The sequence below is a fragment of the Tasmannia lanceolata genome, unplaced genomic scaffold (genome assembly GCF_043159265.1).
Source record: "Tasmannia lanceolata isolate RefF3 unplaced genomic scaffold, GAP_Taslan_0.1 ptg000019l, whole genome shotgun sequence".
In the NCBI taxonomy this organism is placed as follows: domain Eukaryota; kingdom Viridiplantae; phylum Streptophyta; class Magnoliopsida; order Canellales; family Winteraceae; genus Tasmannia; species Tasmannia lanceolata.
In genome coordinates, this window is record NW_027518696.1 from 4,659,199 (window position 1) to 4,678,942 (window position 19,744).

Consider the following 19,744-nt stretch of genomic DNA (forward strand, 5'->3'; position numbering starts at 1 on the left):
TGCCCTACCATATGATGTAATTAGTAAATTTTATAAAATTCCCTACTACATTTCCCCCAAAACCATCATCGAATCAGAAAGAGTATTTATGAAAGACAGGAGTGCCATTATCAAAATATGGGTGGGGTGAGGGGCAGATATCGTTTCAACTCAACTCAACTAAGCCTTTGTCTCAAACTAGTTGGGGTTGGCTCACTTGGGTAATATCTATCTTTTAGTTTCTAACTTTCTATTTTCTGTCAATATCGCAAACAAAATTTTCAGCTAATCCAATGCCAAGCCATAGAATTTCCAATCCAATACTAAGACAGCACTGTGCAAAAATTCCAGATTTATTCGGCCTGCAAAAGCACCGTGAAAACAAGGGAATGATATTGGCACTCTTGTTTTAATAATGGTACTCTCCTCTCTTCATTTTTGCTGTCCCAAAAAAGCTACAAACAGCAAAATTCAAAATGCCAATAAAGCAAGGGGAACGTTCCATAATTAAAAAAAAATCAAGAGTGCAGATATCCTTATACCCTAAAGCCATTAAAAAAAAAAAAAACAGAGAGAGAGAGAGAGGGAGAGAGAGAGAGAGAGATCCCTCCCCTAAAAAATAGGGAAATGATTTCAGCACTCTATTGTTTTGATAAGATGCGCAAAGCATCTTGTCGCTTAGTATTTACAGGGCTTATAAGTGCTTTTTGAGAACTGTAAAATCCTTCTGACAGCCCTTTAAATGCTAGACAATAAGACGCTTCCCGCATCTTATCAAAACATTGAAGTTTTGATATCATTTCCCAAAAAATAACATGCATTTCACTAAAAGAAGGAAACAGGAACTAGTTAAAGGGAGCAAACCAGTGTTCATTACCCCTTGGTATCTTTTATTAGTATAAATGCATGTTCACAAGCAGATGGAGAAATCATTTACCATATGGTAGCCGTAGAACAGGAAGCAGACGGAGAAATCATTTACCACATGGTAGGCTTGGTAGCCATAGAACAGGAAGCAGACGGAGAAATCATTTACCATATGGTAGGCTTGGTAGCCATACAACAGGAAGGTTTTCTTAAAAATGGAAGACATATCATCAGAGTGTGTGCTTATGTACTTCTATACTTGGGCTGGTTCATATTTTTGGCAAAGACAGATATCAGCAACAGTGAAGTTATCTAGGAATGGAAAATGCAAGAAATTCATAATCTGAAGAAAACGAAGCAGATGAAACTTGACTCACGGCATGACCGCAATAGCAATCAGCGATCTCCTCCCTCAATGGCCAAAGTGCTCAGACCCCTGCAATTAACCATCCATTATAACACGTAATTAGTATTAACATTTATGTGTAATGAGAATCAACATATATTTCCTTTTTTCGAGAGAAAGGGATCAAATATAACATTAGTAATTTAAGCGAAGAATTAACATTAAAAATATCACAAACAGTCTAGCCATTTCCACAATTTTGTGGGGTACTTCTGCACATAAAAACACCCAGGTTGCCTAAATGTCAAATATGACCTGTTTGGTGGCTGTTCCTATATGCAAAAGCACTCTGCAGAAATGCACAAGTGCAAAAGTGGCAAGCTCTCCGTAGTTCCTCACTCAGAACCATTAAATTTAGGTCCAGTTCGTTTTGGGGCTTGTTTGTTTGAGATTATGACCACCGATTGTCAGTGCTAGACAGATTATTGGACTCAGATTTAAACATAATTTTGAGTCCAATAATCAGTTTGGCAATCACAATCGGATGTCATAATCTTAAACAAACAGGGCCTTAGAATGTGACAAAAGGTTGTGAGCCCAAACTTATTATTGGACTCAAAACTAAACGAAATTTTGAGTCCAATAATAGGCTCGTGGATCACAATCGGTTGACACAATCTAAAACAAACAGGGCCTTAGCAATAACGAATCCATAATCAGATCTTCCTAACAAGTAAAATAGAGGATAGGTGAAGTCTAGATAGAGTTCAGTGATAGGAACAGGCACCGTCCAAATTGATTTAGATAGGCATGAACACTTTGTAAGAAAGAGCTTGTGATTCATGAATGATCAGGACCATTGATCTGATGGACCACCACCACGTGATACAGTAAATTCCAAGCCCCATGGTCAAAGAGAGATCTTGACTACATGATCAGGGCTACAAACAATCAGCAGTTGAATATACAGTTTTTTTTCCCTTTATTTTGAACATAAAAGAAAAAGCATTTTGAGACACCATTACATAGACATATCACTGTGCGTGTTCGCACAACATTGTGTGCCATTTTACTAGTGATGTGTGAAAAAAGGTCATCTCCATAACAATAATCCAAGATTTCATCCATAAGGTGAGCAACTCTTCAAGGCCCTAGGCTTCGACATAGGGCCCGCTTGATTACACTAAAGGATTGTACCTTCAACTCATAAATTCCCTAGGCTCCTGAAAGAAGATGGAGAGGCCACATAGAAGAGACATGATGGAATCATTAATACACGTTATGCCAAGCAAACTAGGGAAAGCACGCCATAAACACATACGATCCTTAAGGGACCTAGACAACCCAACGAGGTTCCCTGAAAAAGTGTGCTAACATGCCACTAGGTGGGGAAATCCATCTTCTCTTCTCTTCCATGCAATCCTTGGAATAAAACTTTTTGAACGAACCAATGAAACTTGTCCAATATCATTTATCGCTTCCCCGGTTCCACCACACGACCACACTTCCTTGAGCTTTTGGTGAGGTTCCTTCTAGCATTAGCTACTTTATGAAAATGTCATGTTCCAATCTCCTTTCAACTAGGTCATGCTCGGTTTTGGATGCCAACTTGACTCCTCCCACCTAACCATGTCTTTGAACTCTTTCTTGAGAATGGAACTCTTTTACTTTTCTTCAACCAACAAACTTCTCAACTCTACCAATTTGTCCAAATTTTCTTTTTCGAGGAGGGGACCTTTATTAGCCAATAATGAGCTGAGAATATTAATTTTCCATTCTTTAATCTTCTTTTTAGTATATTCAGCTTTTACATGAATTTGAAACCTTCTCATTCTTCCACCTCAAGATGTCCCCACCACTTTTCTCCTTAAGAGATTGCTTCACCTCCGTCGAGACTAAATATGCCGCCCAATAATCAGCCTTTCATCTTTCTGTGAAATGCGGATATTATAGAACATGATTTTTGGAGATATTCATCACAGCCTTCACAGAAAGGTGAAAGGCTGACTCTCGGGTGATGCACTTGGTCATGGTGGAGGTGAAACAACCTCTCTCCTTAAAGCCCAAAAATTCAAACGACCCATATTTGAATACAAAAGACATACCAACTCAAGAAGAATCAAAGCATGATTTGGGATTGCTCTTGAAGAACATTTTGGCAAGAACCAAGAAAATGCTCCTCCCATTCTTTAGAAATAAGAAATTGATCCAATTAACCATCACCAAATTCTCTTAGTTGCTAATCCAAGAGAACCAAGCTCCACCGAACTAAAAGAACGTCAATATAGTTCATAATTTGTAAGAAATAAGATATTTCCACCCCGTGTTTTGATATTGTCGCTCCCTTCTTTATTTTACTTACATGATTTGTTGTCAATAGCTTTTGGGAATTGTATGAGGCAATGAAAAAGTTCAAAGAAAGAGGTAAATATTGAAACAAGGAGGTGCAGATGTCATCTCCCAATTTGAAAAGATACTAGCAGTTTTATTGCTCCCATTTTTTCGTGGAAGTTAACTGTGTAAAATCAAACTCTACATCATCAAGTTCTAACCATAAATGGCCATATCTCGTAGGATCTGTGTGGTCATAAATTCATGGCCACAGCCATTTAAATGTTATCCGCCAATAAAGCAAAAAATGATAGAAACCAAATATTCGTCAATAAACTCCTTAAAAAAGCTAGTTGCAACCCTCTTGGACAATGACACTACGCCTGGAATTAAAGCACGTTTACATTCCAGGTTCCTCATAACTGTAGGAACTAAGCAGCCAGTTGATTATCAGCCCCTTCATAGATTCCTTGATATGGAGTGGAACGGCGCGAAAGTTTGATTGCCAAAGAAAAGATCCAAATCAATCCAGGCACGTCACTTATGGCTTCTAAAGAACAATGGAAAGGATTGTTGATAACAAACTCGGCAAAAACCTGTCAAAGCTTAGATCGATCTTAGTAGATAGCTCAGGCATGGTATAGGATTAATAGGAAGAGAGATTCAAGAATAAGTTATCTTTTTAACAGTTCCAGAAATATCAAGAACTATGATCTTGTCTTTAGAGTCAGATCTGAGTTAAAAGCTCAAGATCTAATAGGTCATTTCCACATGTTACCTTAGGAAAAGATTAGTAGACAGTTCTGATACGAATTCTTTGTACTGGTGATCTCTGGCACAAGATACTGTCACAAGTGCTTCATGGCTTTATAAATGGAATTTACAGCACAAACAAATGACAAAATAACTGAATCTAAAGAAGTCAAAGAAGTGAAGAACAGAGACATTCTAAGGTTGGAACAGGAAACAAAACTGAATTTTATTCGTAATAAACTGATGATAGGCTTCAAAGGAATAGGATGGACGGATAGGATGCACTTACTTTGAAGAGGATCCACTCATATCCATAGAAAAGGGGGAAAAAACTCATACCCTCCAAAGGAGCTAAACACGACTAGCTTTTATTCCATCTAACAAACTGAACTCAAAATGGAAGCCTCTCCTCTATTTATAGAGGAAAGGAGGCCTTCCAGAACCTTCCCTTATGCTGCCAATTGTGCTTGCTTGTTGGCTGATGTGGCTCGCCACATGGCAGCATGGGAGGTGCCCATGGATGTGGTCCCCCTTTTGCCTCAAATGATCCCATGCCATGTGTCAATGATATGAGGCTGGTAGTTATAAAAAGTGGTCCCAACCTCCCATTTGGTGCCACATGTCTTCTTGATAGTAGTCTATGTGGTCCCCAAAGCTCCTCCTTGCATGCTTGGTGGCCCCTTGGCATGAGTGGTCCCCAACCGAATCTCCACAAGTGGTCCTCCTGGCTGCCACATGGCATTCCACCATTTCAATCGATCCACCTCTCCTTTGCTTTATATCCTCACTACCTTCTCCCCCTAGCCTCATCTTTCTTATTACAACACTAACCTCTCATTCTAATCACACTATTACCCTCAAAACACCCTTACTAATGAAAATAAATGACAACTAACTATTCACAATATTACCCTTAAAACAACCTTATATTTGGCGAAGAATCAAGTATATAATGCCAGTACGAAACATATACATGTGAGGTATCACAAGATAAGAGAATGGGTGCCAAATTAAAGCATCAACCTGGAAAAATACAGACGCCAATGCAGCAGATATACTAACAAAGTTACAGCAGCCAAATTCAAGCATCGCTTGGACTTCGCCAATATCAACAATTGGTGATGATTGCCGAGGCATCCCATGCAGTGGGATGGGCACTTGATGTGCATGAGGTGTGGAACTATGTTCCAAAGAGTACACAGTGGAGTTGATCTTCAGGTGCTTGCAAAATTAGCCAAGGTGGAGATTGTTGTGCAAATGTCTTGTGTTCTGACATTTTATATGACCCTGACGGACTCATGTGCGTGACGCACACGCGGACTAAGTCACATGTTGGGGTTACAGGGAGAAGGTTTCCTTTGTGTTTTCGTGGCAAAGCTCGAGGTTTTTTTTTAGGATAACAAAAAACTTTATTGCAAGCCCATAAAAAGGCAAAAGGGAGAAGGTGTCCCCATTGCATCAAATAGTGAAAAACAGAAGTCAAGGCATGTCATTGGGTACAATAGGATTACCTGGACTATCTCCCTCACAAAGAGACGGTCCACCCTCGCCTTAGCCAGATCATCCACCAAACCATTCACAGATCTTCTCATATCTCAAGACTTTGTAACCCTAAAACCAAAATAGTGAAAACTCTTCTCCCATGGACATAGGCACACTGCCGAACAACAATAATCTTGTTTTCTACATTAATCCTACGATTCATTTGGAGGGTAAAAAGACATAATGCCCTTCAAATAGCTAGAAAGGTAGGGGGTGCAACTTGGTCCGGGCTCAACCCGAACTCGACGGGTTCAACCCAATTTTTTTCGGGGTTGGGTTGTACACTTGTACATTTCTCGGGCGGGTTGGGTTCGGGTTGAAAAAAGCAACCCGAGGAACTTTCGAGATGGGTTCGGGTTGAAAAAAAGCAACCCGAGAAACTTTCGGGTCGGGTTCGGGTTGATGCATTGGAAACCCGACCCGAGGCAAAACCCGACTCTACTGTATTGCTTTCTTCAATAAGCACTCCACTGAAATATTTAAGAGGGCCGATGAAATTTTCATCACGAAAAGCCCTCTACTTTTTGGGAGTAGCAACAGTCTTTCAGTCCTTTCAGCCTATTTGTATTAATTATTTCTTACCTTTTAGAAGAAGTAATCAGGAATTTTCTCTTTTCAATAGCACCTTCTACTTTTTGTCAGAAAGTGTCTTGTACCACTCATCATCTCCTTCTCTGTAGACCATACAACCCTAACCCTCTTTACATTTCTTCGTCTATTTCACATCTTCTTCTTTCTTGAGTAAAATATGAAACAAAACTAACCATCCAATTTTTTTCTGGATTTCCACTCCAACAGCAATGCCTAATCTTCACCAGTAGACACAGCTTCACGGCAAATTATTGAAGCGGGGCGACAATGGCTGATCCCTGAAGACAGAGAACATGAACCCTCTCAAGTAGAAGGATCCTTCCTTTCTTCCTTCTTTTTCCTGTTTCTTCAGTGTATATCTTCTTCTTTTTCCTTCAACTCGGGCCGGGTTCGGATTGGATTCAGGTTGAGAAAAAAGTCAGCCGGGTTGGGTCGGGTTGGCCCTCTTCGGTTGAAAATCGGGTCGACCCAAGTTGTACCCCTAATAAAACGGGTAGAATACAACGATAACAGAGGAAGAAAACAAAATGATGGAAGATAGAGAAAATTGGATCCCGGACTTCAAAGCGAAATGATCTTATGAATTTCATCAAAGAAGTGGACGAAGAGGAAGTGAGAAGTTTATCAGAGGAAGAAATTAAATAACAAGAGGAGGCTTGGCAAGAGTACAAAAGGATCCTTAGGTTGGAAGAAATCACTTGGAGGCAGAAATCTAGGTTATTATAGGAGATGACAATTACTAGGAAACACAAAAATCTATAAATTGTGTACTTGTGGGAGGAAATTTGATTGAGGAGAAAGCACCTATTGTCAGTGAACTCAGCTTTTTACAAGGAACTTTACTCAAGCGAAGGACGGTGGACGTTGAGACTCAAAAGCGTAGGAGTTTCAAAAAATTTCTAAAGGTAGATCAAGTGGCTGTAAAGGGACTTTGAGGAAGAAAAAATTGGAGAGGTTGTGTTTTCTATGGATGGGGATAAGGCTGCGGGGTCGGATGGTTTCTCATTTGCCTTCTATCGTGAGATGTGGGATATTATCAAGAAAGGTGTGATGGAAGTGAAGAAAGAGTTTGTAGATAGAGGAAGGTTAAGCAAAGCTCCTAAGGTAACCTTTATTATTCTTGGCCCTAGAAAGGAGAAAGAGATGGAGGTGAAAGATTTCCCGCCAATCAGCCTTGTTGACAGCAAGTATAGACTTATTGCAAAGGCCATAGAAATAGCGTTGCTAGAATCAGCTTCTATCATTAATTTGTCAGATAGAGATTCCACGAAAATACAACTCCCATTTTGAGAGCTCAGCTCCACATAATTTGAGACTATTTTTCCTATTGGACTGGAGTAGCATTTGAGAAACTCGCCTAGGTTGTTTCTAAACACTTCTCCAATACCCACTGGCCTAGGTTGGCCTTGAAGCTGCCATCAAAGTTTAGTTAAATCACGTCTTCGGGAGGTGGCTGCCAATGGGGCGATGGTTTACTCTTTGATCTCCTTCCTATATGATCGTCTTACAATTACTTAAGGCAATACTCAATGAAAGCAATTTCACAGAATTTTTGCCTTTTGCCCATTATAGTAAATCTAGTTTGATTTCCGTTACAATCTTATAAATGGACTTGCTTCTCTCTTGAAAGATTTGATGCTTACGTTCATTCCAAACGCACCATATTAATATACCATAGGTCTTTGCCGCCCCCTTCCAATTGACTCGGATACCTATCCAAATACGATGGACTCTACGGAATTCAGAAACCACCACATCAAATAGCGATAGTGTGGCTCCTCAAATGTAGAAGGTGAAAGGGCAATGAATCATTAGGTGATCGAATGGATTCATCCCCGCTTTTGAATAGAATGTGCCTACTCGCAAGTCGGAAATGTTCTCTTGAACATTTTGCATAGGTTAATCTTTCTTGCCGCCACTGCCATCCAAAAAAAGAAAAAAATCGTTCTTGCTGCCACCATCCAAAGGAAAGCGACCACCCAAAGGGAAGTCGATGAAAACCAATTTTTCCCATGGGGATGAAGTGTTTTCATCACCCACCAAACATTTGAATAGTGATCTAACCGAGAATATGTTGTTTGAATCAAGGAAGCAGGATTCTTCCCTGGGAGCCTTCGATTCCCGCTCTGGCAACCTTGAGTAGGATTCTTCACTAGGAGTCTTCGATTCCCGCTTTTGATTCCCGTTTCGATTCCCGCCCTGGCAACCTTGGTTTGAATCTGTGATCCGAATCCTTTTATCGAATTGTTGATGGGATATAACTCCGCCTGTGTTTTTCACAGCCTGTCCCAAGCCAGGATAAAGGAGGAGGGTTGGCATCAGGTTGGCAGCCGGCCGTAAACATTGCCACTCTTCTATGAAAAGAATCCCTATAGTTGAGTTGATGGGATATGCAAATTCTGGTTTCGGTCATCGGAGAAACCGAACATTTCGGTTTCTGTACGAAATTTCGGACGAATTATTGTAAAATCACAGAGAAAATCTAGGTAAGATTCTTCACCACTGGTTTTTCTTTTAAGTTTATATCATTTTATTAAAAATTTCTTCAAGGAATCCTCCCGTTGTTCTTCTCTTTCCTATGAATTGAGTTGATTTTTGTCAGGGTTTCTATCAAAATGTCGATAGATACTTTACCTTTTTATCTGAAAAGTTGCATGTTTCACATATTTTGACCAAAACATTAACAAAATCCCGAAGTTTCAAGGGAAATCTGGTATTTTTCCGAATCCAAGTGGATTTTGTTTTGGTAGCAGCCGAAATCGAAATATTTTGGCCAAAATGAAATGTTTTAGCCGAAATTTTAAATCATGCCTAGCACTACTCTCGCCCAAGCATGATGGGATTCAATGCATTTGCCCAGGCTTTCTCAACAATATATTTGATCTTCACCCCTCGTGGAAAGCTAAAAAACACAAGTCTAGAAAAGCATGGCATAACTTGGACTCATCTAAAAAAATGTCATCCCAAAATCTATTTCCCTCCCCCAACCCGCCATAAACCTAATCTTTTGATTCATATAAGGGTTGACATTTAAAGTTAACCACTATATCCCTGAGCCTTTTCTTATCGGCATATTTCTACTCTCATCCCCCCCCCCCCCCCCCCCCCCCCAAAAAAAAAAAAAAAACACATAAACCATATGTTGCCCCAATGACAGTGTGCCACAAAGCTTCCTTTACTGGAATTGTATTTGAGCAATGGACTTGTATTTGGTGTTCAGAATGCAGTCTGGTATCAAATGGAGGGCTTGAGGTATATTTAACACCCATTGTTCTCCATTCTTACTAACAAATGCCTGGAAGGTTTCTTCCAAAACTCTAGGGACCTCAAACAGGGAGACCCCCTCTCCCCCTTCCTGATCACTCCAGTAGGAAACAAGGTTTTAATTTCGGTTTTGGCTTTTGTTGCCACGGAAACGGAAATGTTTCGGTTTCAATTGGAAATTTCGGTAAAAGTTCTATAAAATTACGGTACAGAAACATATGGAAACATATGCAAAATGATAAAATTTAAAGATGAAACTTCTGAAATGCCACAAATAAGCACAAATACACACTTGGAAACCATGACATAAGTAAGGCAACCATCCAGTTTAAAAACATTGAACACCTAGTGACATGTACTGTCACACATGTCTGAAAATTTATTACATACTAAATTTTGTATATAATTCATATAAATATGTATACATAAGACATTCACCACATTTCACATGCAATTCATATAAATACATACTGATATAGTATACCACTATTACACTTCGATTTTGGTTACGATGGGGATGGAAACATAAACATTTAGGTTGTTTCGTGTCGGTTGAGGTGGAAATTTAAAACCATGGTAGGAAAGGGCTTAGTAAGCGGTGGTGGAGGAAACGGCCTTTTTGTTTGGGTTAATTTGAATGGAATTGGATCCATAACTTCATCTGCAATATGCAAATGATGAACGTTTTCAGTTGTGCAGTCCCAAACAAGGTGAGAAACCAATGAATTGTGTTGAGGAGGTTTGCAATGGTACTCACGTTGCAAGTTAATGCTAGAAAAATTAAGATGGTTGGACTAATGTGGAAAAAATCATCATGGAGCACTTGATGAGGATGTTTGGATGTGGGTAACGGACTATCCCCATCTCTTATCTTGGTATTCCCTTGGGTTTGTAGCACTTGACACGCATGAACAATACCTGTGGAAATCCCCAATTCATAATAGAGAAGATGAAGATCTCGAAACTCATAGCAAACAATTTTTCTGTTGCGAAGTTAAATAAATTGATGAATAATTCTTGTTAAGTGATAACATTCAAAAAAAAAATCTTGTTAAGTGATGACATCATGCTTTTAGTTGATGAAGGCAACCATTTTTTCTCAATGACTTGCTTAAAATGATGGGTCTAAGTAAGTGGTAGAGAAATAGATGAGTGTATTTCCTCAACATGGTTCTCCATTTTGGTCAATGATGAACCTATACGAAGCGCTGAATAAACATAACCTTCCATAGGTTATTATTAAGTAACTGGTAGAGAAATAGATTAGTGTATTTCCTCGACATGGTTCTCCATTTTGGTCAATGATGAACCTATATGAAGCACTGAATAAACATAACCTTCTATAGGTTATTATTTACTCTGGTGTTTTTTTTGACATGATAATATATTAAAAAGGAATCGAGAAGATCCACTAAGAAAAGAATATAAGAGAAAAGAGAAAAAAAATACAAGAAGAACAAGAAAAACTATGGAGGCATAAAATCAAACTACTCCACGCTAGATCTAATAGCTCCCGATTTGGCCAAACAATCTGCTTCACCATTGGCTGATCTTCTCACATGATTAAAAGAGGCTAGAGATCCTGATAATCTATCTGAGATCTCATCGATCATGGAGAGGAATCTCCATGGAGGTGGAGCAGATCCCGATATCCATTTCACTACATTGGAAGAATCTCCTTCGATAATTACTTTGTCCAACAATCCTACTTCCAAATGCAAGATGCCCGAAAAAGCCACTTTAACTTCCGCCTCGTTAGAATCGCATAGACCACACGGACCTGAATATGCCCAAATTACCAAACCTTTTTCATCTCTAAGAAGACCACCTCTTCCCCCCAAACCACGATTCCCAAAGCATGCTCCATCAAAATTAAGTTTTAAAAAACAGGGCGGAGGATTAGACCATTGTTGGACAATCTTTGGCTTGGAAGACCCTTCTGAGCAAACTATAAGCCACCCCTCCCACAGATCATAAGCAGAGATACCAAAAAACAGAGGAGAGCTTTTAGCCCATTGAATAGAAATTGCTACAATCCTTTGAAAGGTCCCGTAAGCTGATTTGGCCTTACCTTCAAACACTCTATCATTTCTTTCTTTCCATATTGACCACCAAATAGCCAAAAGGCAAATCCTCCATAAAGCTTTCCCCTTTTTCTTCCAAGGCACATAATCCCAACATTGAAGAATCTGCAAAATAGAATTTGGGATAACCCAAAGAATACCGAATCTGGACAGCAGCAGCCCCCAAATCACCCTTGCGTACTTACAGTGAATGAAAAGATGATCAATCGATTCCCACTCCTGAAGACACAGAGGGCAATGATTCACCAGCATCATTCCTTTCTTTCTTAATAAATCCATTGTTTGAATTCTCCCCCGGCTGACAGCCCAACCGAAAAAAGCCACCCCTAGAGGGCAAGAAAAAGACCACACATTTGCTACTAATTCATCAGGATCTCCAGCCACCCTGCTCGAATAACAAGATTTTACAGAAAACACTCCAGACTTACTATGAATCCAGATTCTCGTATTCGATCCTAATCTTTTGATATAGGGTCCTTCAATCATCGAGAACAAATTTGAAAGAGATGATAATTCTCTATCAAAAAAATTCCCACCAAATGATCTTGTTCTCCAGTCTTTCAAAACAATCCACAACGAATACCTCTTTAACAGCAGCCACAAAAAATAACTTAGGAAAAATGACTTTTAAGGGATCTTCGGAACACCAGGCATCAAGCCAAAATCTAATTTTATCCCCCTTGTAAACCTTGAATCGACACCCCTTTGCGAAAAACATGAGATAATTTAAAGATGTCTCTCCAAACTGTCAAAACTTTCTTCGAATAACAATCTGTAGATTCCCACCTACCAGAAGATGAGCCATACTTACTACTAATAACCCTAGCCCAAAGGGAGTGCTCTTCTTCTTCGAATCTCCACAACCATTTACTCATCAACACATTATTGAATTCTTTAATCCTTTTTATTCACAAACCTCCATCTCTAATATTTGAACAAACCTTTTCCCATTTGACCAGAGGAATTCCAGAGATTTGATTTGAACCACCCCAAAGGAACCTCCTTTGAATTTTCTCCATCCTAGCCATTACATGGGCAGGGCAATGAAATAGGGATAAAAAGTATACCGGCATATTGGCTAAGACTAATTTGATTAGAGTTAATCTACTGCCTTTAGAAACCAAGTTTCTTTTCCACGAGTCTAATCTCTTCTCAATACAATTAACAACAGGATCCCACAGAGCTTTGCTAGGTCTACCCACTCCCAATGGGAGACCTAAATAAGAAGAGGGTAGAGCATCAAAATTACATCCCAGAATATCCACTAACTTTCGAGCCTCGTCCTCCAGGATATTTAGAGCAAAAAAACTAGATTTTAAAAATTTTGAGCGCTAACCTGAGATTAACTCATAACAACGAAGGATAGCCTTTATATTCAACAACTTAGACTCATCCGGAACACTGAAAAGCAAGGTGTCATCAGCAAACTGCAAAATGGAAACCTCTACTTGATCCTTGCCAATACTGAAGCCTTCAGTCAAACCTTTCTCACACCCTCTTTGAATAAGTTTACTCAAAACTTCAGCAACAATCACATATAAGAAAGGAGAAAGGGGATCCCCTTGTCTTAGACCCCTAGAAGATTTGAAGAAACCTTTTGCAGTCCCATTCACCAAAACCGAGAACCAAGCTGATGAAACACATTTTCTCATCCAATCTCTCCATCTATTGCTGAAACCCATTCTTCCTAAGATGTAATCTAAGCAGTTCCACTCCACCCGATCGTAAGCTTTTTCCATGTCCAATTTACAAACAATACCTTTTTCACCACTTTTTAATCGAAAATCGATGGCCTCATTTGCAATCAAGGAGCAATCCAAGATTTGTCTTTTACTGACAAAAGCACTCTGACCATCTGAAACGATGATAGGGAGAACTACTTTAAGACGATCCGCCAAAACTTTTGCTAGAATCTTATATTCACTCTGGTGTTAGAAGGCATTGAGTAGGTTTTCTAGGAACGCATGTCAATTGGGCTTAATTGGATTCTTTAGCGGGCACCATTTTGAGTTCCAAATTCCTCACTTGTTGTACATTCATCAAACATGGCATGAATCTTAAGGTTATATTGAGATGCTAAGAGGCAATGTCAAAACAAAGGTGAAAATGGAAAATGTGCATTCATTGTGTGTGTGTGGTGGGGTGGCGTGTGTGCGGGGGGGGGGGGGGGGGGGGGGGGAGGATGATAAATGAGGGTCTCCATGAAGAGAAAGCTATTTATCCAGATTATATGAGATACTCACTTTAGGGCTCGCTTTCAAGCTCTATCTAGGCCTTTTCCCTTGTATCCACAAGTATCTAGGATCCACTGGTGAAGAGGCTTAAAAAAATTGTGTTGTGGGAAGGCAAACTCATCTCCTTTGGTGGATTAATAGCTTCATCAAGTTGGCGTATCGAAACTACCGCTACTTCTACCTTTTCAACAACACAATGGTCATGCTATTTACTTAGCTAAAGGTGGGAAGGCAAACTCCTTTCCTTTGGTGGATTACTAATAGCTTCATCAAGTTGGCCTTATCGAACCTACCGCCACTTTATTTCCTTGTTTCAATGGCACGGTGGTCATATTATTACTTAGTAAGGTGGGAAGGTGTAAGCCAAGAAGATATGGAGGTTTGCTTACTTGGAACCGAGCTCCTCTAGGAAATTTTTTGGAGAGTAAGAAGATGTGTTATGGGAGTATGTCTTTAAGAGTAGCCAATTGTGCATGGGGTTTGTTCAAGGTGGGAAGTGGATGGTTAGTGTAAGAATGTAACATCTAGAAGTGTAGGTTATGGGATCTGGGGAGTGATAGGCTTGGTGAAGTTGTTGTTTAATTAGGGTATTTGGTATATCATTGAAGATGGTAGCAGAATTTGGTTCTGGAGGGGATCGTGGAGTGGAGAGGTTCCACTTTGTCCAGCTTTTGGTCCGTTGTATACTGTGGTCTAATAAGAGTAGGGATAAAATAGTATTTTGGAAAAAAAAATCAATGGGAAGGTTTTGGAGCCTTAAGTTGGAGGAACTTGAAGGATGAGAAGAAGGGTAAATCAGTAGAGTTATTCGATAGGCTAGAAATGATTCCACATTTCAAGAGAGGGAAGTAACTGTAAGGAGTTGGCTAGAGGTGCAGAGGAGGAACTCGTCATTGTCAGATACAATATGCTGGAAGAAGTGAGGTTGGGGTAATAGTGGAGTCTTTGGGTGGGTTTATTATGGTTTTTCTGCTGGCTGTACTCTTTGGGACGCCTCGTCCCATATGAGAGTATTATGTAGTTGTGCTCATGGTTTCAAATTTCGGTTTCGGAATGCGTTTTGGTCCTCACCGAAACCGAAGATTTAGCCGAAATTTCAAAATTTTGGACGAAATCAAATAAAGTAATATTTTAACACGTAGAAAATTTCGGTAATTTCAGCTGAAATTTCAGTAAGAAATATTAAATAACGAATAAAATCCAGATTTTTTGGTGATATTCCGTAAATTTTGAACCGAAATTTTGTAACGTTTCGAGTTTACCCAATTACGGTTTAGGTCTCGACTGAAACCCGAAATTTAGAATTTCGAACAAAATTTAAAACCTTGGTTGTGCTCTACATACATTCAGTAATAAAACTGTAATCTTTCGCATAAAAAAGTAATAGCATTGAGTGGAAATAGTATCCCGTAGGTAATTTTTCAATCTAGATGCCCTACAAGGAATTAGCTTGTGATAGTAGTGGGAGTCACCAATAGTTAAAGGCTATCGCCCATCTCATGTCTTTTAAGCTTACGCCGTTTTCTGTTCTTTTAAAAAAACCTTGGGAAAATTTTTAACCTTCACCATTTGCAACTTTAATACGGAGTGGATATTTTATGTGCCAAGCTACAGAGGAGAATGATCATCATCTGTCATCAACTTGCCACATGACACAGGCAACTTGCCTACATTCATAATATATATTGATGGTTTGGATGATATTGATCTACATAGCAAGTTTGATGCAGAAGTCGTCAAGTTGGCCATTATATAGAGATTAGCATTGTTAAAGGTATTCCAAGCAAGTTCGATGCAGGAGTCGTCAAGTTGGCCATTATATAGAGATCAGCATTCTTAAAGGTATTCCAAGCGCTCCCCTAAGAATACACCAAAGGAGGTGAAAATGGAAAAGCAAGCCTACATATGTTCCTCAAGAATCAACTCTAGCTTAGGCAATAGTTTCTAGGTAACAAAATGTGTAAAGTAGCAAAAATTGATCGTGAGGTACTATCATCCCTAACGGGTCAGAAGAAATAGTAAGGAGTTAACCCCCTCCCCCCTCTCTCTTCCTCCCAACCCCCAAAGAAAAGGTACAAAGAAAAGGTAAGGGATCAACGATCAATACCCTTTTTTGGTTGAAAATTCCTCTATCCACAAAACTTCTCATCGCTCATTCTTTTTATTTCTTTCTTATACAAGCATTTTCTAATCATTAGATTGGACTTCAGGAGAGGGTTTTGTCGATTCATAAAAATAGAATGGATCATGTAATCATGGATTTAAATGCTTAATTATGAATTATTTTATACATTTAGTTAATTCTTTGATGGACATTTTATGAGTCATTGAATAATATCTGGATTTGATTCTCACGTACCAGTGCCTATGGGTAGCAAGTAGCAACATTAAGCGGATTTCAATCTATTTCATTGGATTAAAATGATTTTTCAAGTTACAATAATGAATAGATATATAGTAGTACTTAAAACATAGGAAAAAAAGCCCTAGAAAAATTAGGTGTTAACTAGGTGAGCTAGTGCCGTAGGCATCCCAAGGACTCTGTAACCTAGACTGGCTGCTAGCAACCTTCAAGTCAACTTGAAAATAATGAAACAACTGACATTAAAAAATAAAGCAAAAGACTTGGTGAAATTGACAGAGGTCAACTAGGCTAGTGCCTTAGGCATCCCAAGGACTTTGTAACCTAGACCTCCCTAATGTCCTTTAAGTAACAACATCGGTTGAGATGTTGAATTCTATAGTTATTGTGTCTACTAGCAACCTTCAAGTTGACTTGAAAATAACGCAACAAGTGACATAAGAAAAACAAAGCAAAAGACTTGGTAAAATTGACAGAGAATTAAAGGTCGCATCATATATTGGTGCTATCATGTCCAAAAAATTAAGGTATTAAAGAAAATTAGGAAGGTGTAAAATCATCGTGAAAAGTTGTGAGGTGGAGGAGGAAGCAAAAATATTGAAGGCACCATCATTGGGCAATCTAAAAACCTCAAATCTAGAAAGCACGAGGGGTAAGGTGTATGCCCAAAGAATTCAAATGACTTTGGTCAGCGCATTTGCAAAGGATGAGGGCCTTCACTAACTTTTAGATCACATCAAAGTGGAGTGACTCCTTAATGTTATTTGATGGGCATGGATAAAGTGAGTCCTTGGAGGCTAATGGGATCCATAGAGGAGATATTATACATATGCAATACATAGGGGTCACCCTCCATCAGATTTAGCATGGAAGGTTCCCTTTCTAAAGAGGGAGTGACAAGATCAATGACGTGAATTGGGAGTTTTTTATTAATAACAAAAAAAAAAAACTTGTTTAATAAGGCAATAGGTGTAAACCCTGCGTGGAGTTTAAACTTTAAACTTGTAACTAAGCAAAACCATATCAAAGTACAAAGCATCCAACGCCCAAGATCAGCATTTGCTCCTCTATTGCTGCATACTCAACGGTGGCATACACATTGACTGCCAAGTTTCAAGGAAACCTCAACAAAGCAAAATACGATTCAGTTTTTTTAATAAAAAAAAAATGCTAGGAAACCAGCATATGAGCATACAGAAATTACAACCATTCAGAGCTTATATGAAATCCACAAGGGTTTTCCTTCGTTGATTTCTATAATATTATTTTCTTCAGAACTCGAACATCCTAAAAGACCCGATAGGACCCTCAATCTGATCAATTCAACGTCTCTTGTTTCATGATTCAAATATGTTGAAAAACCAACATGGTGTTTAAACCCATAACTAAGGCAACCCATAGCAAAGTAGAAAGCAACGAACACCCAAGATCAGATGCATATCATTAGATATATTACCAAGCACACAAACCATATAATTTTCATGTCATTGTAAAAACAACATAGGATCTATACATAAAAGGTCCCCTCACAATCACACAAAAAAGAAAAACCGTGTTCAAGAAAAGCCACAACATGTGACCTCAGATTCAAGATCAAATTAAAATAAAAACAGAAAGAAAGACAACAAAAACAGAAGCGAAATTTCTGAATTACAATTAACATGCATTTTCTTTCATGATCCAATGGTCAAAAACTCAAAATAACTTAAAACAATTTAAATGAGAAGAAATAACGAAATGCAAATCTCTTGATCGATAAAAAAAAGAAAAAAAAAACTCACTTCTTATGCCTCCGGCCTCGTTTCGACCCCCACGCCTCAAGCTTCGCAATAGGGCAACCACATCTAGCCCTAAATAACAGTACAGCCCTCCCATTTGGCGGAGCCATTTTTCTCAGTTCAGATCTCAAACACTCATAATCCGGATTCCCCTCCGATCCACCCTTCCAAGGCAATTTATCAAACTCACCAGAATCCGATCTCACGCTCTCCTCAGTCTGAAGCTGAATATCAAATTCCATTGCCTTTTTAAGCCCTTTACAGTTAGGGTTTTCACATTTTCTAGATCTGTAAGTGCAACAGATCTCAATGGCGAGGATTGAAATTGCGAAAAATGCGAAGAACCAGAGGATGAAAGGGAGTGGAGATTCGTGAAAAGATTCGGCGAGGATGAGGAAGAGAGAAGGGAGGATTAAAGAGAGGGATTGGAAGATGTAAGATAAGTAGGATGTGATGAGGAATGTGCCGGAAAAGAGAACGAGGATGAGGATTAGAACGTCTAGGGTTGCAGATGGGGAGTGTTTGCAGAGGAGAGATGAATTAGGGTTAGGGTTAGGGTTAGGGTTTGGAGAGGGTTTCTTGTGTTTTTTGGTCTGAGAAGGTGAAGAGGTCATTGTGGTGTAAGAAGAAGAAAGAAAGACGAGCATGTTCGCTTTGCTCTCTCTCCGTGTGTTTTTTTTACCATTTTTATCGATACATTTTTTTGGGAACTGGTTTTTTCGCCCCTACTGTAGGATTATGCGCCCCACACTGTAAAGTGAATTACTGAATTGTAGGCAGACTCACTTGACGCTTTTTGACGTCAAATCACATTTACAGCGGGCGCATAATCCTATAGGGAGGCGAAAAGATCATATCCCTTTTTTCCTTTTTTTTGGCCTTTTTGTTAAGGTTTTGATTTTTAGTAGCGGTGGGTTTTTAAAATGCGAGGGGTGGAGGTAGGGGTGCGCAGGTTACGTAAGTAAGTTGCCGGGAAGGTGCGCAGGTTAAGAAAAAAGCAGTTTTTAGGCAAGAGAAATCAAGGCCGTTGATCTAGGAGAATATTTAAAGGGCTACAAAATTCAATGGTTTAGCTTTTCTTTGGGGTATCAAGGGCATAGATCATTGAAACGGACTTATGGTTGTTATTCGAAAAATGGATCTGATCTCATAAACAAGACAGAAGTGGGCCCCAGTCAGTGTGTTTTTTTAGAATAAAGTAAAAGTGGTAAGCCCATATAGAATAGTCGAGTATTTTTTTTAGAAAGTACTGTACGGCCCACACCATAGGATGATCCAAGCCGTCCATTTGATGGGCCACCACAAATTGTAAATAGTTTGTGCCCAAAAAATCATTTCCAATAGATGGGAGGACTAGGATCGTCTTATGGATATCATTTTTCGGGCACAACCTATTTACGTTGTGGCCCGTCAAATGGACGGTTTGGATCATCCTATGGTGTTGGGTCAAAGATGGTGCTTTCTTATTGTTGAAGTAAAATTAAAAATTTATTCTTGTAGTAAGTTTGAAATCAAATACCTCGATGATTCGAGCCCGGACGGGTGTGGCTCTTCGGCATGAGTCTCGGGTTTGCTCCCTGGAGACGTGTGATCGAATCCCACCCGGGCTTACC

The 19,744-nt window shown here is 39.2% G+C and overlaps 1 protein-coding gene across 1 annotated transcript; it reads right to left on the reverse strand.

Annotated features, from left to right (window-relative positions):
* Positions 1-825: 825 nt before the first annotated feature.
* LOC143852680 (Ribosomal protein L34e superfamily protein) lies at positions 826-18,816 on the reverse strand. Its single transcript, XM_077362214.1, has 2 exons — positions 18,135-18,816; positions 826-1,282 (listed from the first exon to the last, which is right to left on the reverse strand). Exons 1-2 carry the CDS (start codon positions 18,776-18,778, stop codon positions 1,243-1,245), a joined length of 684 nt encoding a protein of 227 aa, XP_077218329.1. The 5' UTR covers positions 18,779-18,816; the 3' UTR covers positions 826-1,242.
* Positions 18,817-19,744: the final 928 nt, after the last annotated feature.